This window comes from Primulina eburnea, chromosome 9 (genome assembly GCF_022965805.1).
Source record: "Primulina eburnea isolate SZY01 chromosome 9, ASM2296580v1, whole genome shotgun sequence".
NCBI lineage: Eukaryota > Viridiplantae > Streptophyta > Magnoliopsida > Lamiales > Gesneriaceae > Primulina > Primulina eburnea.
Window position 1 is genome coordinate 28,584,822 of NC_133109.1, and position 27,177 is coordinate 28,611,998.

Genomic DNA, 27,177 nt, shown 5'->3' on the forward strand with positions numbered 1-27,177 from the left:
CTATGATGTAAATATAATTACTCAATAACTTTTGTTATACAACCTCGACGAGATAAATCATTAGATTTAATTGTAATATGTTCGAATATTTTGATGCAATGTAAACTCTAACTTATATTAATGAATAATTTTCCTTAGCACATATCCAGATGCTATTTAGTACTCGTTTAAGAAGATGTATTTTCATCATTACTGAAGTTTATATCAGTCTTGTCTCCTGATTGCTTTTGTAACTCTTGCATATTTTCTGAAGAAATCGAGGACTTATTTCACTCATTTACCAATAGGACTAACCTCTTGTTCTCATTTAGTAGAGACTGGTAATGTGTCATCACTCTTCCATTCCCGGTCTTTAAATTACTTACTTCAACCTTTAGATATTCACAATTATCTTTTTGTGAAAAAATGAACTTATTGATTTGATCAGTCAAACTTCGTTTTCAATTTTGACTTCCTCAAATGATTGAGAAAGCTTCGAATGATCTTCAACCATGTTGTGCAATGTAACGAGATCCGTTCGTGTAAATTCTTCGGATTCAAAATCAAATTCCTCGTTAGTGGTTGTGTCAATATCAACATCAACCATAAGGAATTTAACATTTTCAACATTAATGTCTCTGGATTGGCTTTGTGAGTCACAAGACTCAAAGCTGGATTATGCCCACTTGCTCTTTCTCTCTTCACCAATCATGTCCTTTCGATCCTTGCGTGAATTTTTGTCATTACTTTGTGTCCCTTCTTCTTATGATAGTATCTCTTGGTCTTGGGACAGCCGTAAATGTCCGATTTTTCTGCAATTGAAACAGGTCATGTCACTAGCGGGTGACTCGTTCTTGTAATCCTGGCTCTCATTCTGAAAGGTTATACAAATTTTCTTCATGAACTTGGAATTTTTTTTGACAAACAATGACATCACTTCATTGCTGAGTTGTTTGGCAGATTTCTCTTGAATGGGTTCGACAACAACGATAGTAAGAGCTTTGGTCAAATGATTAGAGGTGGATTCTTCTCTGTTTCTAGTCTCAAGTTGAAACTTGTATACTTTCAGATAAGCAAACAAGTCACACAAATCAAACTTGTTTAAGTCTTTCGATTCTCTCATAGCAATTGTTTGGTATATTCTTTTCCAAAAGTTGTCAACTCAATAATAATACCACTAAATCTTTTTATAAAAATCATTTAAAGATTCACCAGACTTTATCTTGATATTCTTGAACTTTTGCTTTAATGACCCGATTTAATTATATGTTATTTAGCGATAATTAAAATTAATTATTTTAAATTGAGTAATTTAAAATAATTAAGCCAAATAATTAAATTGTGTGTTTATGCATATTTAAATTTTATAACACACGAGAGTTGAAATAAAATAGATCGGATCAAATTGTAAACCCCGAAAAGATAAAAGATAAACACACATATAAGATATATATCACACACACCTATATATATATATATATATATATATGAAATAATAATAAGAATCATGAGTTAGTCTCATGTGAGACCGTCTCACGGGTCATAATCCGTGAGACGGGTCGACCCTACCCATATTTACAATAAAAAGTAATACTCTTAGCATAAAAAATAATACTTTTTCATGGGTGACCCAAATAAGAGATCCGTCTCACAAATACGACCCGTGAGACCGTCTCACACAAGTTTTTGCCAAGAATCATAATATACCTGAAACTTTCCTTGGAAACCGTGCGCCATTCTTCCCGTAACTTTTTGTCCAAATATCTCAACCCATTTTCGCCTCTTTGACCGCCGATTGTAGCCGTCCCGTTGACCGAAAAATTAAAGTAAATATATGGTTAGAAAGCTCTCGACAAGAGCTACGTTTTGGTACCCATATTGAAGTGTTTCTCGACACTTTCCGAAAACCCGTCGAAAACCCGTCGCCCCTTTCTCCGCTGGATCGTCACCGTACGTCGCCGGAGTTCGGAAATTGATTGAGGGCTTTTGTTCTCTGGGTCATAAGCTTCGTTTTGGTATATATATTGAGGTATAAACTATGATTCCAGAAATTGTTTAAGGATTTCTCCATTTTTGGTTAAATTTGATATCAATATTGATATTGGTTATATTTTTGGATGTATGTACAAACTTTGAGTTGATTCGAGATATTGAACAAATTTCAGAATATTTTACAAGAGATTTTTGAATTAGTGAGATGAATAAATCGAGTATCAGCTAGTTCGATGTTTTGCGACGAATTAAAATAGAAATAATTGATTTATGCATTTTAGTCAAATATTGGAATTTTAAGAATTTAAAATGTCTAAATAGTTGAAATTGGATTTTTAGAGAATTTAAATGGTTTTGAAATTGTTATATGATAATAAGACCATTTAAATTAATATTCAGGTGATTTGTCTGAGTTGGCAATTCCAGGACTTTCTTGAGGATTTAAGTTACTGGTAAATTAGTTGAGGTACGTAGAGATCAGTTATTTTTCACGATCTCTGACAGAGACATCTGATGATCCTGTGTATGATTTATTTGCTATTTGTCGATTTATGTGATATTATATGCTGACTCGCATATTATCAGTTGGTAATTGATGTGCAAAATAAAATAAAATATTTCTTTGGTTCACACACATTTTATTTTCGTTAGACACATCAATACCACTGAACATATCATATTGAGCCTATCTGTTATTGAGATCCAGTTATATTTCGGTTGAGATCCGTTATATATGTATGATGTGTTATGGTGTTCTGGAGATGTTTGGCTACCTTGATTCGGTCCGGCTTAGGTAGTTGCTGGTTTCGAGGCTGGGCCATATCCCAGGCACGGTCCGCTGCCATCGTGGACCAGCTCGAGCATATATGTATGATTGTTGATATCGATCATTTGACTCCTGATATCCTAATATCTTGCACCTATTCATGCATTGCATTCATGCATGGCATCATTGCATTTCTATGTCATATATCGTGGTTTCTTGATGTCTCGTACTGGGGTTACTGACCCCCGAGAGGGGGCTGTCGTGTCTTTTGTGTGTGGACATGACAGGTGGTACAGGTGGTTCGACCTCAGGCGCTCGAGAGGAAGCCTCAGGAAGTACCAGAGCTCCTTGAGAGTAGGCTCAGTTGTATTTAGGTACTGCGTGGTGTTGCTGTCTCCCAGATAATATATGTATATATTTGGAGGATTGTATTATGGTATTATCGAGCCTTGTCGGCTCTATGATATTTTGATTTGCATATGTCATAATCGTGTCTCACGGGCACGTGTGTATGCTGTTGTGTTTATTGAGGGCACATGATGTTTATTTTGAGTATTTGATTTTCTGGTATGTCCTATTTACAGGAAGGTCATGCCGAAATTTTTATAGGCCCAAACGCAAATTTTTAACTCACTTTTCCGCTGTTTACTGATTAATCAAGATTACATGTTAATAAATCGTGATTAGGATAACGGGCCCTCACAGTTGGTATCAGAGCGTAGACTGGGATACGCTCGTACTAGAGTTAGTACACTCGAGTTTAGGCACAAGAAATTTGTGCGCATGTGTTTGATTATTTGAAATTACTTGCTCTTGCCTGGAATGAATTACATGTTAGTATCTTAGGGATATGACATGTAGATTATACATTTGAGTTGTATTTCGGTGCTTTGGATTATATTGAGGTTATTGAATATTTTGGGAATTTAACCTTGAATCATGTAGAATGGAAACTAGAGGAAATAAAGGGAAAGGAAAAGAAGTGGCTCAGGAGTCTGGGGCACAGAATATCGGAGGAAATGACAGAGTTCCTCGAGGTAGACGTTGGCGTGCTGCTGCAGAGATAGCCGCTAAAGCAGATGCAGAGGTAGAACAGTTAGTGCACCGAGTTGATGAAATGGAATTGGCTGTAGCTCGATTTCAGAATATGCATCCTGCGAAATTCTTTGAAAATGAAGGCAGTGATCGAGCAGAAGGATGGTTGAAACACATGGAATTCCTGTTCAATACAGTACATCATGATGCTGATAGAAGATTAACTATGGCAGTCCTCCAACTACGGGATCGTGCACAGCGTTGGTGGGGGGCTACTACAAATGTACTGCAGCAAACAGGTAGTCAGATCTCTTGGGAGGTGTTTCGTACTAAATTTCTCCAAGAATATGCTCCACCATCCTACTACTCAGCCAGAGAATCTGAATTTTATCGACTCGTTCAGGGTAATATGTCTGTAGAAGAATATGCTCGACAACTTTCTGCTCTTCTCACTTATGTACCACATGTGGCCGTGAGTGAAAAAGAGAAAATTTCAAAAATTTTGGAAGGACTGGACTTTCAAATACATGCTATGGTTATGGCTGGGTCGCCTGCAACTTATGCCGAAGCTGTGGATAAGACGATTGGAATTGAAGCTGGATTGAAAAGGGGTAGACAACCACAGGCTTCACAAATGCCTAGTGGTGGTTCATTTTTTTCAGCAGGTACACCATATTTTCCATCTCAGCAGTCATATCCACAGCAGAAACAAAAACAATTCAGACCAAAAGGAAAACAGTTTAAAAAGAAATATCAGTCCAGTTCCTCTAGTTCGAGCAGTTCACAAAGTGCAATAGGTGGACAGTACCCCGTGATTTACTGTGATCGATGCGGAGGAAGACATCCTACTGCACAGTGTAGTGGAGTATTGGGTTCATGTCATACTTGTGGTCAGTCAGGGCATTTTGCTAGAGTTTGTCCGAACCGTGCACAGGGACAGATGCAGCCACATCAGTTGCCTTATGCCAGAGGTAGTTTTCCAGGTGGCTCATCTCAGCGACCATTTTCTCCTGCACCATCCTACCAGCAGTCCAGTTACCCACAGGTCAGGGGTAATGTGCCACAGTCTTTCCAAGGTCCTCAACAAGCTCGAGTATATGCTTTGACCGAGGATCAGGCTAGAGAGGCTCCAGGCGGGGTGATCGCAGGTACTTGCCTTATTTACGATCATATTGCACGAGTTTTATTTGATACTGGAGCATCTCATTCATTCATTGCATCCGATTATGTTGATGAATATGAACTCTGGACTACACCATTTCATGAAACTGTATATGTGTCTACGCCAGCTGGTCGATTTATTCCATCTGGGCAAATTGTGTTAGATTGTGTGTTGCATTTCGATGATAGCATTTTGATCACAAACTTGATTGTATTACCGATGTATGATTTTGATTGTATCATTGGTATGGACACACTGTCTAGTTATCGAGCCACTGTAGATTGTTTTCATGGTGTAGTACGATTTAGGCCATACTGTGGCAGCAAATGGAATTTTTATGGCCGAGGATCACAGGCTAAGATACCATTAGTCTCAGCGATGGAAATGTTTAGATTACTATCTTTAGGAAATGAGGGATATATGGTTTATGTTGTGGATGCTACCAAGAAAGAACCGAAATTATCTGACATCCCAGTACCGAAAGAATTTCCTGATGTCTTTCCTGAAGAAATACCAGGCTTTCCACCGCGGAGAGAAATTGATTTTAGTATCGACTTGATGCCGGGTACTGAGCCGATCTCTAGAGCGCCGTATAGAATGGCTCCTGCAGAACTAAAAGAATTGAAAGAGCAGTTGCAGGATTTACTCGAAAAAGGTTATATACGCCCTAGTATGTCACCCTGGGGAGCACCTGTACTGTTCGTAAAGAAGAAAGATGGTTCAATGAGAATGTGCATTGATTATAGACAGCTCAATCGGGTTACTCTTAAAAATAAATACCCTCTGCCTAGAATTGATGACTTGTTTGATCAACTTCAAGGAAATTCTGTTTATTCGAAGATTGATCTTCGATCAGGATACCATCAACTTCGGGTTAGAGAAGAAGATGTTCCTAAAACAACTTTTAGAACTAGATACGGGCATTATGAATTTCTAGTATTGCCATTTGGTTTAACAAATGCACCAGCAGTGTTTATGGATCTAATGAATAGAGTGTTCATAAATTTTCTGGATAAATTTGTTATTGTCTTTATTGATGATATACTGGTGTATTCGAAATCAAAACGGGAACATAAAGAGCATTTACGATTAGTTCTTCAAACACTTCGAGATTCTCAATTGTATGCTAAGTTGTCGAAGTGTGAATTTTGGATGGGTAGTGTGATATTTTTGGGTCATGTGATATCAGCCCAAGGTATATCTGTAGATCCGAGTAAAGTTGAAGCAGTCCTGAATTGGGCTAGACCAACCAATATACCAGAGATTCAAAGTTTTATGGGATTGGCTGGTTATTACAGACGATTCATTGAAGGACTTTCGCAGATTGCCCGACCTATTACCCAACTGATGAAGAAAGATGCAAGATTTATTTGGTCAGATGAATGTGAAAAGAGTTTTCTTACATTGAAAGAGAAGTTGACAACAACACCAGTGTTGGCATTACCATCTGGATCGGGTGGATTTGTGGTTTGTACTGATGCATCATCAAGAGGTTTGGGATGTGTTTTTATGCAACATGGAAAAGTTATTGCCTATGCTTCAAGGCAATGGAAAACACATGAATCCCGATATCCAGTTCATGATCTTGAACTAGCAGCCATTGTTTTTGCTTTAAAAGTTTGGCTACATTATCTATACGGGGAGCAGTTTATTATCTACTCAGATCATAAGAGTTTGAAATATCTGTTTACTCAATCAGAACTGAATATGAGGCAGATACGATGGTTAGATTTGTTGAAAGATTTTGACTGTGAAATACAGTATCGGCCAGGAAAAATGAATCAAGTTGCAGATGCATTAAGCCGGAAGTATCAGGATGTTATGATATCATCTATCCATTTCTGGCAGAATTATGATGATTTATGTACTTCTGGTTTGACTTTTCAGCCGAAAGACAATCATTTTATTGTTTCTGCTGTACAATTCGAGCCGAAAATTATTTCGAAGATCAAGAAAGCTCAAAAGAATGATCCACATGTTCAGAAATCGAAAGATTTGGTTTTGTTTGGTAACCCAGATAAATACAATATCTCATCAGATGGTTGTTTACGGATGAATAACAGGTTAGTGGTACCAAATGTCACAGGATTGAGAGAAGCATTGCTTCAAGAGGCGCATTGCAGCCGTCATAGTGTCCATCCTGGTACTCATAGAATGCACCACATACTGAAGCCATATTTCTGGTGGGATGCGATGAAAAGAGACATTTCAGAATTTGTAGCAAAATGTTTGACATGCCAGCAGGTTAAAGCCGAGAGAATGAAACCTGGAGGTATGTTACAGAGTTTACAAATACCACAATGGAACTGGGAACATATTGCAATGGACTTTGTGACTCACTTGCCCAGATCAAACAGAGGTTGTGATGCTATCTGGGTGATAGTCGACAGATTGTCCAAATCAGCACATTTTATTCCATACGATCGTACCTATGCTTATAATAAAATGGCACGATTATATGTGGATAATGTTATTCGATTGCATGGAGTTCCAGTATCTATTGTATCCGACCGAGATCCTAGATTTGCTTCCAAGTTTTGGAGTAGTCTTCAGAATGCTTTGGGTACTAAGTTGGCAATGAGTACAGCTTATCATCCCCAAACAGATGGCCTGACAGAGAGGACTATACAAACTTTGGAAGATATGTTACGATCAGTGGTAATGGATTTTGGGGGAAACTGGCAAGAATCTTTACCATTGGTTGAATTCTCCTACAATAATAGTTTTCAAACAACTATTGGGATGGCACCATTCGAAGCTTTGTATGGTAGAAGGTGTCGATCTCCCGTATGTTGGAATGAAGTTGGAGAAAAACCATTGGCACAACCTGAGTTCGTTGAAGAAATGAATGAAAAGATAAATTTGATTAGAAAAAGAATGAAAGCATCTCAGGATCGTCAAGCTAGCTACGCAAATAAAAGACGTAGACCTTTAGAATTTCAAGTTGGCGATCAAGTTTTCTTGAAAGTTTCACCGTTTCGTGGAACGATGAGATTTGGGCGAAAAGGGAAGTTAGCTCCACGTTATATTGGACCGTATATTATTGTTGAGAGGATCGGTTTATTAGCTTATAGATTGGACTTGCCGCAGAGTTTGTCTGCTATACATGATGTGTTTCATGTATCTATGCTGCGGAAGTATGAGCCGGACCCATCTCATGTTCTGAGACCCGAGGATGTGGAGTTGGACAGTTCTCTTAGCTATGTTGAGTATCCTATACAGATTCTTAATCGAAAGGATAAGCAACTTCGAAATAAGACGATTCCACTGGTTATGGTACAGTGGAGTAGACATGGGACTGAAGAGGCTACATGGGAATTGGAGGCTAAAATGCGTCAAGAATGGCCTCACTTGTTTGAAACTGTCACAAATTATTCCATGTACTCTGACTTTCCTATGTACTATAAGTGGTAGATGTGTGACTATGTTGTATATAATGTGTGTGTTGTGTGTTTCGATTTCGAGGACGAAATCTTTTGTTAGAGGAGGAGAAATGTAATGACCCGATTTAATTATATGTAATTTGGCGATAATTAAGATTAATTATTTTAAATTGAGTAATCTAAAATAATTAAGCCAAATAATTAAATTGTGTGTTTATGCATATTTAAATTTTATAACACACGAGAGTTGAAATAAAATAGATCGGATCAAATTGTGAACCCCGAAAAGATAAAAGATAAACACACATATAAGATATATATCACACACACCTATATATATATACTAGCAACCGAGGCACACGCGTTGCGTGTGTTATGAATATATGAGGTTAATATAATAAACTTTCATGATTTTACCACACCCATGACAGTAAAAAAAAAATTTACTTGATCCATGAGAAGCAAGGGAGTCCAAAGCTTAAATATATTTGAGAAACTCAATCTGTTGAGAATATGTGAGTGATTACATAATAAGATCATGAAGTTCGTAATAAATATATTATCTCACCTACAAGATCAAAACAAACAGACGAATATGATATGACCATTAATATAATGCAACATAATAAATGATAGGTGATAAACAAATTCACTGTTAAAAACAAACCAGATGAAGATGGGAGCGAGTAGATCTGATCTTTGAATTGAATATGTCATTTATACAAATACTTTGTTTGCTACCAGTAGCCTTCAGCTTTTGAGAAAAAAAAAACGCCAAGGCAATTCATAATCATCAAAGAAATTAAAATTAAGCCAACAATCAAATAATCATAAATAATATGTTTATCGATTAGGCAATACCCAAGTAATGTTTGAATTTGATTCAATAAATATAGAAAGTATAGTAGCAATGCAAAAAATGGTTATTCGTGTTGCCTGATAAGTTAGAGGATGAGAAATAGATAATTATGGGCAGAGATAAAAACATGTATAGATGGTGGCCCATGTAGATGAATGTGTTTGAACGTAGATAATGGAATTTATTAGCATCCCCCAAATTCTAGCGTTGAAACATGAAACATGTACAAATTATTATTGTAATTATTTGTACAAAATGTTTTTTTAAAAAAAATTAGATTAAAGAGAGTTGACTTACTCACAATTAATTATTCTCTATTAGGTAGCAATACGTCTTTGAAAACCACGTTTTTTGTGAATACTCCAGATTGACGCTCTAAATTCCAATCTTTTACCATAATTTTGGTAGAATTTTGTGAGACTCCTCTTGAAAGTGCCACATATAGCTGACCATGGCTGAACACATGGTTACGCAAAAATATGCCAATATTTGGGATTGTTTGACCTTGTGCTTTGTTTATTGTCAGATCAAAACTAAGCCTTATGGGAAACTGTCGACGTGTCAACTCAAATGGTAATCCAGAATTATCTTCACTTTTCAAGGGCATTCTATGTAGAAAGAATCTGGTACCGTTGTGAGGACCTGTTATGATCTCAGCATCTATAAAATTTCTACCAAGACTGCGGTATATTAATCTTGTTCCATTGCATAGTCCAAGTTCGGGAGCAACATTTCTCAAGAGAATGATAGGACTTCCTACTTTCAATATGATTTTATGTGGTGGCAAACCACTTGGACAAAGGGAATTCAAAAATTCTTCTTGAAAGAGGTTGTGATTGTCGTCTTCTACACTATCCCAAGAGGTATACTCTTTTTCCTCTCCAGGAAACCTCATAATGGGCATTTGATTAATATTGTCGACATTAACATTTTTTTGGTGTGATGATGGCTCTATCAACCATATAGTTTTCATCGTTAACATGATTTATCATGTTAGGAAAAACAGAATCAATCAAAATCTGAATTGATTGTTCTCCCTTGCTCAAAATTTGATGTCATCGATTGATAAGATAATGTCTGTATACGACACACTTGTCCAATCGTAGTTGTGGTGATTCCTGACATAAAAAATGAATGTTAAATAAATAATTATTTTGTTGTCTAAATTATTAGATATGGAAAATATTGAAATGATAATGTTAAATTAATAAAATATTATCAGTTTATTTATGACATGTGGATGTAGTATCAAATATTGTTTTGCATATCGTATAATATAATATTTTAAATCGTTTGATTTCAAACGATATAAATGAAATATACCATATTGATTTGAAGCAGTTTCTGTTATTGCATGCGATGTGGTAGTCGTAGCCAAATTGTTGTTGAGGGGAACTGAAAAATGTATAAGAGGGTTATATGTTTGTAGTAGAATAATTAAATAAATTTATGAAATAATAATATAAATAATAATATGTGATTGAGTTATATAAAATTTAAAGTATAAAAATGAAAATAATGCCTGATAAATAGGAAGCATTACATATTTTATGTTACATATCATTCAAATGTGTAGTAGAATCTGTCATTTCAACGGTGGATTCGAAGTTGTAGCATGTGCACTTCTATGTATACGTCTTTGGTAGTTTGACCGACGCCGGGCTAGATTTGTTTGTCGTTCAGCTTGTGTCATTAATTCTCTTTGTGCTCGTCGTCGCGCTGTGTTTAATTGACGTCTTTCATTGTCATTGCGATTGGTATGACTCGTATGAGTAGTAGCCCGTGTAGGAGGAGAAGACATTAAAGCCAAATAGTATTTAAATCTGTGTAAATATTTAGAAGAAAACTATTAAATATTAGTGTCGACATGTTTAAATTCCAATAATTAAATAAATGTAATAACACATTCGTAGATAACATGAATATACCAGCAGTACATCGATATAAATTGAAGAAAGTTGATGACAGAAGATGGTAACATGTTTTAATTGGATAAACAGTTGTGGAAGCATGAGTTATAAACTTGAATTATTAGATAATATACATTGTTATACGGTGTGAATTGTGGAAAATATGAAATAATTTTAAGAGAATTTTCGATAAACCAAACCTTATGCTTTGTTGCCGAAATCTGAGAGTATAACGTGTCCCTTGCTCATTGTTTCGTCCGAACTATGTATTTGCGCTGTGTAATTCATACATATTAAAAATGAGTTTGGGTTTTATCTAATTCAATTTGGTTCCAAGAAGAATAATAGAAGCACATTCTTACTACCATTTATTACCAATATTGCTCATAAACTATTTCGGAAATCAAAACCAACAACGGGAGAGATTGAGGGTAAAAAGTCACAAACTAACATGTTTCAGTATCTGACCGTGATTGGAACTTATAAAAGAAATAATGTGTTGAGTAGAGAAGAGAAAATATGTGATTATCACAAACGTATATGCTTCAGTTTATGTTGAATATATCAGGTTCATAAGCATGCGTAAGATTTCAATAAATCCCCTGATAATATTCGTCATTATCATTTAAATCCGTCGAAACACGACATTCATGACAACACGTATATATGCCAAGCACAGAGATGAAGAAAGGTATGCATAATATTTGATTTTTAAGAAATTCCGTTTTTGATTGAAACTAACCTTGTAGGCAACATGGTGGAATGAAAAACAATGGGCTAAAGGGAATTTTGGAGCAAATAGAGCTAGTAAATTATATGAACTTCACGACCAACACATGAAGCAACAAATAAAATATACATTTTTTAACAACATTTTTTTTTTGTTGGGGTGCAGAGAGGATGAATGAATATATGAAATGATACCCCAACCTATAATTAATTCTACGCCATTTTTTATATTATTTGGATTAACATGTGAACCTATAATTAAAGTGTTTAAATGATGTAGAAGGTATAAAAATAAGAAGTGTAACCCACGAAACATTTAAGAAATACAACAATATAATGAAAAACAACCAATGTACATTAAATAATATAAAAAAATGGTTGAAGAAAGTTATGATGTAGGATACACAACTAAGTTACAGAATGATTTGTAACAATAGTTATTAAAATTGTTGAAAATTTATATCTGAATTGTTTTTGCTTTGCATTTTTCACAATATTCTGTTAAATTTAAGCTTAGTAATGTTTGAGTGAGAGTAAAAAATATTATTGTGTTTACAACAAAGATGGAAAAACGGTAATTATATAATTGAAACGTAATTATATCATTGGAACGAAATGAAAAAATTCAAAAGAACACAAATTTAAATAGTTGATTATTTAAGGGTATACAAATACATACCGTTAAACAATTAAATATATGATTTAATGGCACAAATCACATATGTAATGTATCATCATAAAAATATCAATGATATAAAATATGAAGAGACGTACAAATATGGTAAAAGAATATAAGATTTGAAATTAAATCATTGAAATAATGTATAAAATTATCCATGATTTAACCTATAAATTTGATTGAAGAAAAAATCGGAAGATATGAGAACAAATATGGGGAAAAAAATAAAAGTGCACATGTGTTTGTAAATTTAAAACACATGTGATGAAAACGAATAATTATCAATAAATGAAAGTTTTCGTATGAAAATTTTTTTGACCATACACCATAATACATTTTTCTTGATTCAAACAATTGAAATGTATGCACGAAAATCAATCCAAAATAGGCAAAGAGATGAAGCTTTAGCTCGCTGGAAGAAATTAGAATACAATGAAATAAAATGAATTTTTTAAACATATGAAATTTTTAAAAACAAAGACAATTGGTAAACATGAATACAAAATTCAAAAAATCATAGAATCAATACAATGTACAGAAATTAATGAAAATTTATGCGATGATTAAACGAAAATGAAGGATATAGATGAAGAAAGTTGACGTCAGAAGATGATAACATGTTGTAATTGGATAAACTATTGTGGAAACATGTATAAGATTTGAAGTGGGAGGTTAGTCTCAAACAAACCATTTTTTTTTTATTCGAAAGTCAAATTTTGTGTATTAAAATCCAAAATACAATAAGTTTCAAATATTATATCTTTATAATGTTAGAGTAGATGCCCTGCAAGCCAACGGTTGGCTAGGGAATTTATTGACTCAAGTGTAATAAACAATCTTTATTTTAATATAATTTATTTTTTTAATGGTTTCATAATACTTTATCTGTATACCCATGCAAGCAGCATAGATAAAGTCCTTGATTATGCTTTAATACAAATGAATCGTAATTCGATGTTGAAACTCATTTGTAAACACTGCATATTCTAAATTCGTTCCTAGTCGATTCAGCCGCCTAAAACATGGATAAATGTCGCTTGAGCTTGAGACTAGCATCTGTGATGTTGTGTACTGCGTTTCTTGGTAAGGACATAGAGATGTCCAAACATACAGATGGGTAGTCATATGATGATTATACCGAACAACCCTCCCTCGGACTTTCCAAGTGGTTATCATTCATCGAGAGGATAAGTCCGTGGTTATGATTGTACACCATTAGTCCTTACGACCCGGGACAACACTGAGGCTCTATATGCTAGGGCTGTGCTTTGACTCGTTTACCGGCTCCAGGAGAGTCATCAGGTGGCGAGGTTGGGTACAGTTGCGACACATATAGGAGCCAGTGCATTGTAGTCGGGGATTCACCGCTCACCTACGGGTGTGGATATCCTATGTGATCTAATGAAGTAATAGTGCATGGAATCTCTGGCCAGAGTATGAGATGTACATTAGAGAAGGAGTTCTCAAATAGTACACGCGATGCCACTATTATAGTTATCACATAGTTATCGAATTAATATGCAACCCTCGATGAACCAATGGTTGCAGATTCGATCGGGATATATGAGATGAAGGGACCGTACTGTACGTTAATCATAATCGACTGGTTCTTGCAGGCACTATCAGTGATACCTAGGGGATCATGGGGCGATGCTACTAGACGCTCTTACCATGATCCGATGGGTGCAATCAGAAATGAGTTCTGACATTCTTGATCAAGGTGTTGATGAAAAGAATGGGGCTAACTAGGGTAAGCCCGAATAAAAGATTATGTCCTGAATCACAAAGAGTTGTGAACCCACGGCTAGCTGTATCCCTGAACCATTGAGGGTCACACAAGTACTGGATTGTTTGTTCCCGTTGAGAGAATAAATTCAAGGAGTTGAATTTATATTATGATATAGTAAATTCAAGGAGTTGAATTTATGATAATTAAATTTTGAGAAAAATAAATTCAAGGAGTTGAATTTATGATATAGTAAATTCAAGAAGTTGAATTTATGAAATTTGGAGAGAATAAATTCAAGGAGTTGAATTTATAAAATTTGATAATTTAATTTATTAAACTCAAAAGTTGAGTTTATTAAATATTAAATTTTTGAGGTGATGTAAATTCAAGTAGTTGAATTTATAATTTAAATAATAAATTCAAATGTTGAATTTATAATGTATTTAATTTATTAAGCTCAAAAGTTGAGTTGATTAATTAATAAATTAAATATGGTGGATAATATGTTTAATGGGCTTGTAGGGGTACGAGTCCAACATATTAAATAATTAAAGTTTTAATGGATTTGATTAAATTAATTAAACTAGTTGGACTAGCCCAATTAATTAAATCAAGCCCGTTAATGTTAATTATGTAATTAGGGTTTAATTTAATTATATATATAATGCATGAAAGTAAAACCCTACACCACCCACCACCAAACTCACGAGAATCTCAACTCCAAAAGAAAAAAATTGGCCACCTTTTCTTTGAGAAAAACCTTTGAGCCGTCTCTCAATTTTTTCTTCTCCTACGCAAAATCTCTTCTAGTTTTTCTAGTGCAAATCAGAAGAGGAACGAACGTTCTAGTCGTGGACCTAATTTGAAGGAAAGAAAGGAGTCTTTTGAAGAAAGATCGTAGGGATTCATCAAGAGCCAGATCTGTTATACCGGATCGGTTGGTGTCCAGTGATTTATTCACCAAAGGTATAATTTTCTAACATCCTATGTATGTTTTGTTAAAATCATACGAGCGCTCAAACATATATATTTTGATTGTCAAAATAAAATAAAAATTTTAAAACTTCCGCTGCGTTTGGGCGTGTAGAAAACCAGATCCAACAGTGGTATCAGAGCCAAGGTTCTCTATATCGTATGATTTTAAATCATATAGAATAATTTATTTCTAACCACACAAGAAAATTTTTCAGAAAATTGATGCACCATTAAAAAGTTTATTTTTCCAGAATTTAAAAAAAAAAAAAAAAAAATTAAATCTGCCCGGAACTGTTCCGGGCAGTCCGTGCGCGCAGGGCCGCGCACGGCAGCGCGCAGCGTGCGCGCAGGCGCCGGACGCCTGCCCGCACCGCTCGCGCGCAGGCGCCGGACGCCTGCGCGCACCGCGCTAGCGCAGGCGCTCGGTGCCTGCGCGCACAGCGCTAGCGCAGGCGTCCGACGCCTGCGCGCCCCGCGCTAGCGCAGGCGTCGGACGTCTGCGCGCGGTGTCGGCGCGCCTGTGCGCGTTCTGCGCGCACACGGCCGCTGCCGCTGCCCGAAACGTTCGGGCAGCGGGCGGGCAGTGGGCGGGCGGCTGCCCGAGAGCGTCTCGGGAAGCGCGCTGAATAATGGGCTTGAATTGTTTGGGCCTAGAGGGCAATTTTCTGATTTTTCAAATTTTTGGGTAAAATTGATATTTTCGAAAATTGGTTCAATTTTTATTTTGGAAAATTGATTTTTAGAAAATTAATAATTTTCTTGTGAAATAAATAATTAGAATATGATTTTAATTATTCATGGTAAAAATGAGTTTTTACAAGAAATCAATTATTATTGATTTAATTGGAAATTAAATAAAAGAGTTTATTTAATTTATTAAATCTTTTAATAATTGTGGTGGTTAGTGATAAAATTATTAGATATATGATTGATCAATTAATTAACTTGTTTAATTAAATTGATGTTAATATTTGATATTAAATGCATGAAGGATGATCGAGAGCCTTGACCAATGTGTTAGGTGTATGTTAGGATATTTTAGTGATTTATTCATTTTGTTAATATTTGATATTATTAAAGTGGGCCTGGTTTATGGTCCGTTCCCACCCCATGAGATGTATCCCTTATGTGCCATGGCTATTTAAATGTAATCATTAGAAATAGTGGGAGATCAAGACTGGAAGATGGTGGACCTGATGATCAAGATGAAGACATGTAAAATATTGGAAGCTTTTGTAATTGTTGCATTTGCATCCCTGCATTCACCTAGGTTTGGACCCGGATCCATGTTTGGCTCACATGGATCTAATAGTGTTGGCGATCGATCATCCTTATTTATTGTTGAATGTCATATTATGATATATGCGATATATAGTAGTATGCATGTATGTATATTATTAGATAATATAGTTGCATGAATCCGGCAAACATACAAACTCGTGGCACGCGATTTTTAAATTAAAATGATGAGATAATTTTTAAAATTAAAATCCCTCATTTTGAATAAGATTCAAAATTTATATCAAACCGAAAAAGTAAAATTAAAGGAGTTTAATTTTTCCTTGCCTTCCATCAACCGTGGTTGCATGTTGATCGCTACCCGCGGACAGTGTCTGGCTCATATTATTGGGGAGGCCTGTACGCCGGAAAGCTGTGACTTCCACCGGACATATGATGTGAATTGAGTGGAACTCCCATGACTTCGGCTCATATTATTGGGGGAACTCATGGCGACCGTCTACTACAATTCAACATTGATGGGTTGGTTTGACACGCGAAAATAAACGGCGTCATATTATTGAGTCCTTATTAAACGTGAGGCAAAACACGCGGAGGTTGCATAGGGATGCAATTGGATTCTACCTTTTAGAAATTATAATTGGCTGATATTATTCGGGATTATAATTGGCTAATTGGACTCTACGTGCCCACTAAGGAAATGTGATTTCCCTTTTTTCATCAGAGGGTGGTGGAAATGTCAAAATAGTGGGAGGGAGATTTATAAAATAAAATCCATATTTTATATCTTAAAATTATTTTAAAATAATCAGCAACCATTATTCTGTTTCCGTATCAGTATATTTTCGATTTCGTCACATAATCAATTTTTTTATTAACAAGCTAATCGAATCTAATTTTCAAGACTGGTTGGGAAAATTGTTCTGAATTCAGAGAAAATAGCATACACACTAATGTCAGTCTTGTTGAACTGACAAAGCATGCAAGATGGTAGGACCATAGTATGCAAGCTAAAGTGTAACATGCTCGCTTCTGTGTCAAATGAACTGTAGGGAAAGTTAGAGGAAATGTTGAATGCTGCTGACATTCGAATGCATGTGCAAGAGTTGCATGGTGCATGAAACTCGTATAGTGATGCACACCACTTTTAAAAGCTCATGACTACACGAATGCAAGACTGGGCTTTGGCCCATGAGCTTTGTGTACATGTGACTGAGCTTATTAAGTATGTGGTGGGCATGGAATATGTGATTCCTAATGAGTTACTAGATAACATCAATTTGTTGTCATTATCTTCCTCATTTGACGGGGTTATGGTGAACTTTAATTTGAATAAGATAGATGATAGCCTTGAAGAGCTAGTCAATACACTTATAACTTATGAGATCACCATAAAACATGGAATTGTTGTTTTTCTTATGGCCCTCTCGTCAGAAGAAAATGGCCCACAAGGTAAGGGAAAGAAATGTTCTGCCCCTCACAAGAAAAACAATCCCAATAAGAAGCAAACTCTGAAAGACACTTAAAAGGCCTACAAAGTCCGATAAGTTAGAACATATTTATTTCACTGCAAGAAGTCCGGACATAAGAAATTATATGCGCCAGAAATGTTCTGGAAATGATAAGTGAATGTCCAAGTAAACATAATTTCAACAACAAACAAAAGAATGTTAGATGATCCAAATCCCACACAAATATGGCACGCTAGACTATGTCACATTTCTCAAAGAAGGATGCACAAACTAGTGGGAGAAGGCATGTTTGACTTGTCAGACATAAATTCTCTACCTGCTTGTAAGTCCTGTCTAAAAGGAAAATTGACCAAGACTCCATTCGATGGAAATGTGGAACGTGCGCATGGTCTACTGGATTTGATCCAAACAGACATTTGTGGCATGCTAAGTGTTAGCACAAAATATGGGTAATCCTACTTCGTTATCCTTTCTGATGACCATTCGAAGTATGGATATGTTTATGAAACACAAATCTGAAGCATTTGAATGGTTCAAAGAATTCAGATCTGAAGTAGAAAAATCAGCTAGAAAGAAGTATTAAGGCATTTCGATCTGATCGAAGTGAAGAATACTTGAGTGCTGAATTTTTGGGTTATCTAAAAGAGAATGTGATTCTCACAGTGGACTCCACCAGCAACACCACAATTGAACGGTGTTTCTGAATATTGTAAGCAAACCTTGTTTGACATGGTTCGATCAATGATGAGATTCACTGAATTGCCTACATCGTTTTGGGGCTTTGCGCTTGAAACTGCGGCAATGTTGTTGAATAATGCCTATACTAGAGCAGTGGATAAAACACCATATGAGATATGGATGGGAAAAACTCCCAAATATTCTTATGAGATAATATGGAGATGTCTTGCTTACGTGAAGCAGACAGTGGAGACAAATTGGATAGTAGATCCACTTTGTGTTACTTTGTAGGATATCCAAAGAATTCTGTTGGGTATTAATTATATCATCCCAATGAAGCAAAATTGTTTGTTTCAAGAAATGCCACCTTTTTGGAAAAGGAATTTCTATTAGATAGAAAAAGGCAAGATGATAGAACTTGAATAAATTCAAGATACTCCCTCAACTATAGTAGTTGAACCTAATCTCCAACAACCAGTAGTTGAAGTACAAGCTCCTAGGAGGTCTGATAGTGTTATTAGATCACCTGCTAGATATATGCTTCTTCATGAATAAGACCATGATGAGTCTTTTGTTGGATATGATCCAATGAACTTTAAGGAAGTAATATCTGATACTGATTCAACCAAATGGCTTGAAGCCATGCAGTCAAAAATGGACTCTATATATTCAAACCAAGTCTGGACATTGGTGGATCCACCTGAGAGAATCGTTCCTATATGGTGCAAATGGATCTACAAAAGAAAGCTTGGGGCGGATGGGAAGGTAGAGACCTTCAAAGCAAGACTGGTTGCAAAAAGATATACTCAAAGGCAAGGAGTTGACTATGAGAAAATTTTTCACCAATTGCTATGTTTAAGTCCATTAGATTACTACTAGCCATAGCATCATGGTATGACTATGAGATATGGCAAATGGATGTAAAGACTGCATTCCTCAATGGAGACATCAAAAAGGAAATTTATATGTCTCAACCTGAGGGATACACATCAGTAGGAAGTGAGCATAAGGTATGCAAACTTCAGAGATCAATATATGGTCTCAAGCAGGAGTCAAGGAGTTGGAACCTCAGATTTGATAGCACTATCAAAGGGTTTGATTTTGCTAAGAATCCTGAGGAACCGTGTGTACAAGAAAATTAGTGGGAGTGTAGTGACATTCCTAGTACTTTATGTTGATGACATCCAGCTCATTGGGAATGATGTAGGATTACTACAATCAACTAAAGTATGGTTAGCAAGTAAAATTCTCCATGAAAGACATGGGTGAAACATCCTACGTATTGGGAATACAAATCTATAGAGATAGATCAAAGAGGATACTCGGACTCACCCAAGCCACCTATATCGATACCATTATTAAACGATTCTCTATGGAAGAGTCCAAGAGAAGATACTTACCAATGTGTCATGGTATTACTCTATCTAAAGCTATGTGTCCCAAAACTGATGAAGAGATAGAGATGATGACACGTATTCCATATTCGTCAGCTATTGGTAGTATCATGTATGGTATGATATCGACACGTCTTGATGTTACTTATGCTTTGAGTGTTACAAGCTGATATCAGGCGAACCCTGGTCCAATGTATTGGAAGGCCGTGAAAGATATTCTTAAGTACTTGAGAAGCACTAAGAACTTGTTCATGGTCTATGGGGTGGAGAATTGAAATTGGAAGGCTACACTGATTCTAGCTTCTAATGCGACGTAGATGATTCGAAATCGACCTCTGGCTTTGTATTCATGGTGCAGTTGTCTCTTGGAAAGGTTCCAAGCAAGACACCGTTGCGGATTCCACCACTGAAGCTGAATACGTTGCTGCATCTGATGCAGCCCAAGAGGTAGTTTGGATGAGGAATTCTGTCCAAGAGTTGGGCGTTATTCCTAATTGAGTTGATACAGTCCCGTTGTACTGGGACAGCACTGGTGCCGTTGCACAAGCAAAGGAACCAAGGTCTCATCAGCGATCCAAACATATACTGAGGAAGTTCCACGTCATACGGGAGATAGTGGGAAGAGGAGACATATAAGTTGAAAGACTCCCCTCTGCAGATAATGTTGCTGATCCACTTACAAAGCCCTTGCCAGGACCATTGTTTGAAAAGCATCGCGAAGCAATGGGATTAAGGGTAGTTGGCTCTAGGGCAAGTGGGAGATTGTTAGAGTAGATGCCCTGCAAGCCAACGGTTGGCTAGGGAATTTATTGACTCAAGTGTAATAAACAATCTTTATTTTAATATAATTTATTTTTTTAATGGTTTCATAATACTTTATCTGTATACCCATGCAAGCAGCATAGATAAAGTCCTTGATTATGCTTTAATACAAATGAATCGTAATTCGATGTTGAAACTCATTTGTAAACACTGCATATTCTAAATTCGTTCCTAGTCGATTCAGCCGCCTAAAACATGGATAAAGGTCGCTTGAGCTTGAGACTAGCATCTGTGATGTTGTGTACTGCGTTTCTTGGTAAGGACATAGAGATGTCCAAACATACAGATGGGTAGTCATATGATGATTATACCGAACAACCCTCCCTCGGACTTTCCAAGTGGTTATCATTCATCGAGAGGATAAGTCCGTGGTTATGATTGTACACCATTAGTCCTTACGACCCGGGACAACACTGAGGCTCTATATGCTAGGGCTGTGCTTTGACTCGTTTACCGGCTCCAGGAGAGTCATCAGGTGACGAGGTTGGGTACAGTTGCGACACATATAGGAGCCAGTGCATTGTAGTCGGGGATTCACCGCTCACCTACGGGTGTGGATATCCTATGTGATCTAATGAAGTAATAGTGCATGGAATCTCTGGCCAGAGTATGAGATGTACATTAGAGAAGGAGTTCTCAAATAGTACACGCGATGCCACTATTATAGTTATCACATAGTTATCGAATTAATATGCAACCCTCGATGAACCAATGGTTGCAGATTCGATCGGGATATATGAGATGAAGGGACCGTACTGTACGTTAATCATAATCGACTGGTTCTTGCAGGCACTATCAGTGATACCTAGGGGATCATGGGGCGATGCTACTAGACGCTCTTACCATGATCCGATGGGTGCAATCAGAAATGAGTTCTGACATTCTTGATCAAGGTGTTGATGAAAAGAATGGGGCTAACTAGGGTAAGCCCGAATAAAGGATTATGTCCTGAATCACAAAGAGTTGTGAACCCACGGCTAGCTGTATCCCTGAACCATTGAGGGTCACACAAGTACTGGATTGTTTGTTCCCGTTGAGAGAATAAATTCAAGGAGTTGAATTTATATTATGATATAGTAAATTCAAGGAGTTGAATTTATGATAATTAAATTTTGAGAAAAATAAATTCAAGGAGTTGAATTTATGATATAGTAAATTCAAGAAGTTGAATTTATGAAATTTGGAGAGAATAAATTCAAGGAGTTGAATTTATAAAATTTGATAATTTAATTTATTAAACTCAAAAGTTGAGTTTATTAAATATTAAATTTTTGAGGTGATGTAAATTCAAGTAGTTGAATTTATAATTTAAATAATAAATTCAAATGTTGAATTTATAATGTATTTAATTTATTAAGCTCAAAAGTTGAGTTGATTAATTAATAAATTAAATATGGTGGATAATATGTTTAATGGGCTTGTAGGGGTACGAGTCCAACATATTAAATAATTAAAGTTTTAATGGATTTGATTAAATTAATTAAACTAGTTGGACTAGCCCAATTAATTAAATCAAGCCCGTTAATGTTAATTATGTAATTAGGGTTTAATTTAATTATATATATAATGCATGAAAGTAAAACCCTACACCACCCACCACCAAACTCACGAGAATCTCAACTCCAAAAGAAAAAAATTGGCCACCTTTTCTTTGAGAAAAACCTTTGAGCCGTCTCTCAATTTTTTCTTCTCCTACGCAAAATCTCTTCTAGTTTTTCTAGTGCAAATCAGAAGAGGAACGAACGTTCTAGTCGTGGACCTAATTTGAAGGAAAGAAAGGAGTCTTTTGAAGAAAGATCGTAGGGATTCATCAAGAGTCAGATCTGTTATACCGGATCGGTTGGTGTCCAGTGATTTATTCACCAAAGGTATAATTTTCTAACATCCTATGTATGTTTTGTTAAAATCATACGAGCGCTCAAACATATATATTTTGATTGTCAAAATAAAATAAAAATTTTAAAACTTCCGCTGCGTTTGGGCGTGTAGAAAACCAGATCCAACATATAATACTATACATTATTCTTTCGAACATAATTGTAATAATTTTGTAACTCATATATGTATTTTCAAATTTAAAAAGTTTAGTTTTTAAAGATCAAAGGCACACTACTAATAATATAGAGAAGCCCAAATCATCTGAAATCCAACATGTGGTAATCAACAACAGTAATTATTTTGGGTGGCAAAGGTACAGTGGTATTTTGTTTGTGCTGAGTCTATGCATGGACAGAAATTTATATTTAAACTGATTGGTCAGACTTTGTTTCTAAATTTTCAATCATAATTTGAATAAAAGACACAAATGGAAAGTGAGAAATGCAAGGGTTAGCAGTTAGCACTCACCTCCACAGCAATAGCAACAATAACAGCAGGAAAGGATCATGAGAGTTTCTCTGCAGAGCAGAATAAGGCCTCCAAAGCAAAATCGATAATAGCAGTTAGTGCTGCACTCATTTACCCCATTATGTTTTCCCAAAAGAGTGTTGAAGCAGTATTCGATGATGCTGTCAAAGTTGTGCTCCAGCCACCCAAGCAAAAGAAAAAGAAGACTAAGGCTAAAAAGGAACGTTATATATTGTCATAAGCAATTTGTTTCCCCATTCTGTTTTGATTCGTTTTTTCTTGGTAATGGACATTTTAATAACACGCAACTGAAATATTTTAATACATGTGAGAACTGAGAACGTACGACTGCAACCACACATCAAAGCAAACTCTTCTAACCTAACGCAGCGAATAATCTTAACAAACAACAATATATTTTCAAATCATGGCAGATATTTACCATCAACGAAATAGCATAAAATCTTAAGAAAAATGAAAAAAATTATTGATTGGACTTTCACAAAGCTTCTCTGCAAACAAAAGCGTATTCCGTATATCCAATTTGAATCCAAATTGCTTTTATTTTGACAATAGTAAAACAAAACGTGATAAAACTATCAATCTCAGACACATTTATATGATAAAAAAAACCGCAGCGCATCAGGTTAAGAAACAACGATAAATTAAACTACAAAACGATTAGTTTTCAAAAGCTTACCAAGCAAAACAATCACGAAGACGAACGGAGATGCGCGCCTTTCCCACGCGGAAGCCAGCAATCAACGATTAAAATCTCTCTGTCTCTTTATTTATACACAATGGACGAACCCGTCACAGGTGATGAAGTGGATCAGTAATCTGGGGAAATTAGATTGACGCAAAAAATTACGTATTTAATTGATGGATCGAGACAATGTCCAGAAATTGCAAAAGAACGCTGTTGTGTACTTACCAGCGGACCCTTACGATTTCTTCGATGGAAAATTGAATTTCAATCGGCAGACAGGAGAGTGGAGATCAAATGCAATGGATGTGGTGTTCGGATCGTGGACGCCTCAACCGAATATATGTAGTAGGAGGTTGTGGAAATCCAGGAAATTTCGAGAGAGAAGATTTGTGAGGATCCGAGAGAGAAGATGTGGATTTGGCCCATCCCAATCTAGGAAATTTCGATAGAGAAGATTTTTGGGGATCCGAGAGAGAATATTTGTGAGCCTCCAGATAATTTAGGGAGAGAAGATTTGTGAGGGAAAATCAATCGGATAGAATCGTGCAGAGTAGGTGGTTTGTTGGAGATGTGGAGTTTTGAGAGAGAAATATTTTTTAAGTGAAGCAAAAGGTTGAAAGGGCAAAATGGTGAATTAAAATTTGGTGTCCGCAGTGGCAGTTTGTATGTGCCTCTCAACCTTAATAAAATAGTAGAGATATATATGAAATAATAATAAGAGTCATAATATACTTGAAACTTTCCTTGGAAACCGTGCGCCATTCTTCCCGTAACTTTCTGTCCAAATATCTCAACCCATTTTCGCCTCTTTGACCGCCGATTGTAGCCGTCCGTTGACCAAAAAATTAAAGTAAATATATGGTTAGAAAGCTCTCGATAAGAGCTACGTTTTGGTACCCATATTGAAGTGTTTCTCGACACTTTCCGAAAACCCGTCGAAAACCCGTCGTCCCTTTCTCCGCTGAATCGTCACCGTACGTCGCCGGAGTTCGGAAATTGATTGAGGGCTTTTGTTCTCTGGGTCATAAGATTCGTTTTGGTATATATATTGAGGTATAAACTATGATTCCAGAAATTGTCTAAGGATTTCTCCATTTTTTGGTTAAATTTGATATCAATATTGATATTGGTTATATTTTTGGATGTAGGTACAAACTTTGAGTTGATTCGAGGTATTGAACAAATTTCAGAATATTTTACAAGAGATTTTTGAATTAGTGAGATGAATAAATCGAGTATCAGCTAGTTCGATGTTTTGCGACGAATTAAAATAGAAATAATTGATTTAGGCATTTTAGTCAAATATTGGAATTTTAAGAATTTAAAATGTCAAAATAGTTGAAATTGGATTTTTAGAGAATTTAAATGGTTATGAAATTTTTATATGATAATAAGACCATTTAAATTAATATTCAGGTGATTTGTCTGAGTTGGCAATTCCAGGACTTTCTTGAGGATTTAAGTTACTGGTAAGTTAGTTGAGGTACGTAGAGATCAGTTATTTTTCACGATCTCTGACAGAGGCATCTGATGATCCTGTGTATGATTTATTTGCTATTTGTCGATTTATGTGATATTATATGCTGACTCGCATATTATCAGTTGGTAATTGATGTGCAAAATAAAATAAAATATTTCTTTGGTTCACACACATTTTATTTTCGTTAGACACATCAATACCACTGAACATATCATATTGAGCCTATCTGTTATTGAGATCCAGTTATATTTCGGTTGAGATCCGTTATATATGTATGATGTGTTGGTGTTCTGGAGATGTTTGGCTACCTTGATTCGGTCCGGCTTAGGTAGTTGCTGGTTTCGAGGCTGGGCCATATCCCAGGCACGGTCCGCTGCCTTCGTGGACCAGATCGAGCATATATGTATGATTGTTGATATCGATCATTTGACTCCTGATATCCTGATATCTTGCACCTATTCATGCATTGCATTCATGCATGGCATCATTGCATTTCTATGTCATATATCGTGGTTTCTTGATGTCTCGTACTGGGGTTACTGATCCCCGAGAGGGGGCTGTCGTGTCTTTTTTGTGTGGACATGACATGTGGTACAGGTGGTTCGACCTCAGGCGCTCGAGAGGAAGCCTCAGGAAGTACCAGAGCTCCTTGAGAGTAGGCTCAGTTGTATTTAGGTACTGCGTGGTGTTGCTGTCTCCCAGATACTATATGTATATATTTGGAGGATTGTATTATGGTATTATCGAGCCTTGTCGGCTCTATGATATTTTGATTTGCATATGTCATGATCGTGTCTGGCTGGCACGTGTGTATGCTGTTGTGTTTATTGAGGGCACATGATGTTTATTTTGAGTATTTGATTTTCTGGTATGTCCTATTTACAGGAAGGTCATGCCGAAATTTTTATAGGCCCAAACGCAAATTTTTAACTCACTTTTCCGCTGTTTACTGATTAATCAAGATTGCATGTTAATAAATCGTGATTAGGATAACGGGCCCTCACATTTGCATTGCAACAATAATCTTGTTCACTTTTGTTTTATCATTGCCTTCACAAAGTTGAATAAGTTTCTCCCAAATTTTCTTTGCAATAATACACATCTTGATTTTGCTGAAATTGTTCTTTTCTAGGGTTTTTGTACAATATTTTTTTTTTCCATTTTATCTATGTTTCCTTTCTTTTTCTCATCAGCAGACCATTTTGATTTATGCTTTTCAATCATCCTAGGTCTACATTAGTAATGACAACTGCAGTGTTGGCTTTTATAATCTCGATAGGTCTGTCTAGTACCATATATCATTGTCTTGTGCAGCTAAATGAACTTCCAATATAATCTTCCAACAATCAAATTCCTCTTTGGAGAAAAAAAGAATTTTGCTGAATAACGCCATCGATATATAGATAGGTTCAGAGGTTGAGAAAGCCTTTTCTGATACCACTTGTTAAGCCCAGTGGATGTGTTTATATGGGGGTTGAATAAACACATCACAAATTTTTCTTTCTTGAAACTGAGTAGCTGTGGTCTCAACTGGTGTTAGCAGTTGAAATTGTATCTCAACATTCAAAGTTCATTAGACAACTTAAATAACATTGCGAAATGATTCCAGCAGAACTTCACGAACTGAAGTGACAATTAGTAGAACTTGAGCAGTAGAGAGACACACTATAAGAAATTTCCTAATCAACAACACACATACGACAACGGTTTTCAGTAAAACCGTTGTCAAAAAACTTTTTAACAACGGTTTTACCGTTGTCTTTTGGGGATCAAAGACGACGGTTTTTATAAAATCGTTGTCTTTTGGGGGGTCAAGGACAACGGTTTTTAGGGTTAATG

General features: G+C 36.0%; 1 protein-coding gene and 2 long non-coding RNA genes across 3 annotated transcripts; 2 read left to right on the plus strand and 1 right to left on the minus strand.

Annotated features, from left to right (window-relative positions):
• The first annotated feature begins 1,684 nt into the window (after positions 1 to 1,684).
• Positions 1,685 to 8,348, plus strand: LOC140840861 (uncharacterized). Its single transcript, XM_073208023.1, has 5 exons — positions 1,685 to 2,008; positions 2,371 to 2,437; positions 3,025 to 5,589; positions 5,902 to 6,551; positions 6,696 to 8,348. Exons 3-5 carry the CDS (start codon positions 3,684 to 3,686, stop codon positions 8,346 to 8,348), a joined length of 4,209 nt encoding a protein of 1,402 aa, XP_073064124.1. The 5' UTR covers positions 1,685 to 2,008; positions 2,371 to 2,437; positions 3,025 to 3,683.
• A 311-nt stretch (positions 8,349 to 8,659) lies between these two features.
• On the minus strand, positions 8,660 to 24,551 carry LOC140841469 (uncharacterized). The gene is made up of 4 exons (XR_012120198.1): positions 24,084 to 24,551; positions 23,150 to 23,989; positions 8,985 to 9,071; positions 8,660 to 8,885 (listed from the first exon to the last, which is right to left on the minus strand). It is a non-coding gene; the product is annotated as an uncharacterized lncRNA (long non-coding RNA).
• Positions 24,552 to 24,604: 53 nt separating this feature from the next.
• Positions 24,605 to 25,694, plus strand: LOC140841471 (uncharacterized). The gene is made up of 3 exons (XR_012120199.1): positions 24,605 to 24,911; positions 25,007 to 25,030; positions 25,275 to 25,694. It is a non-coding gene; the product is annotated as an uncharacterized lncRNA (long non-coding RNA).
• Positions 25,695 to 27,177: the final 1,483 nt, after the last annotated feature.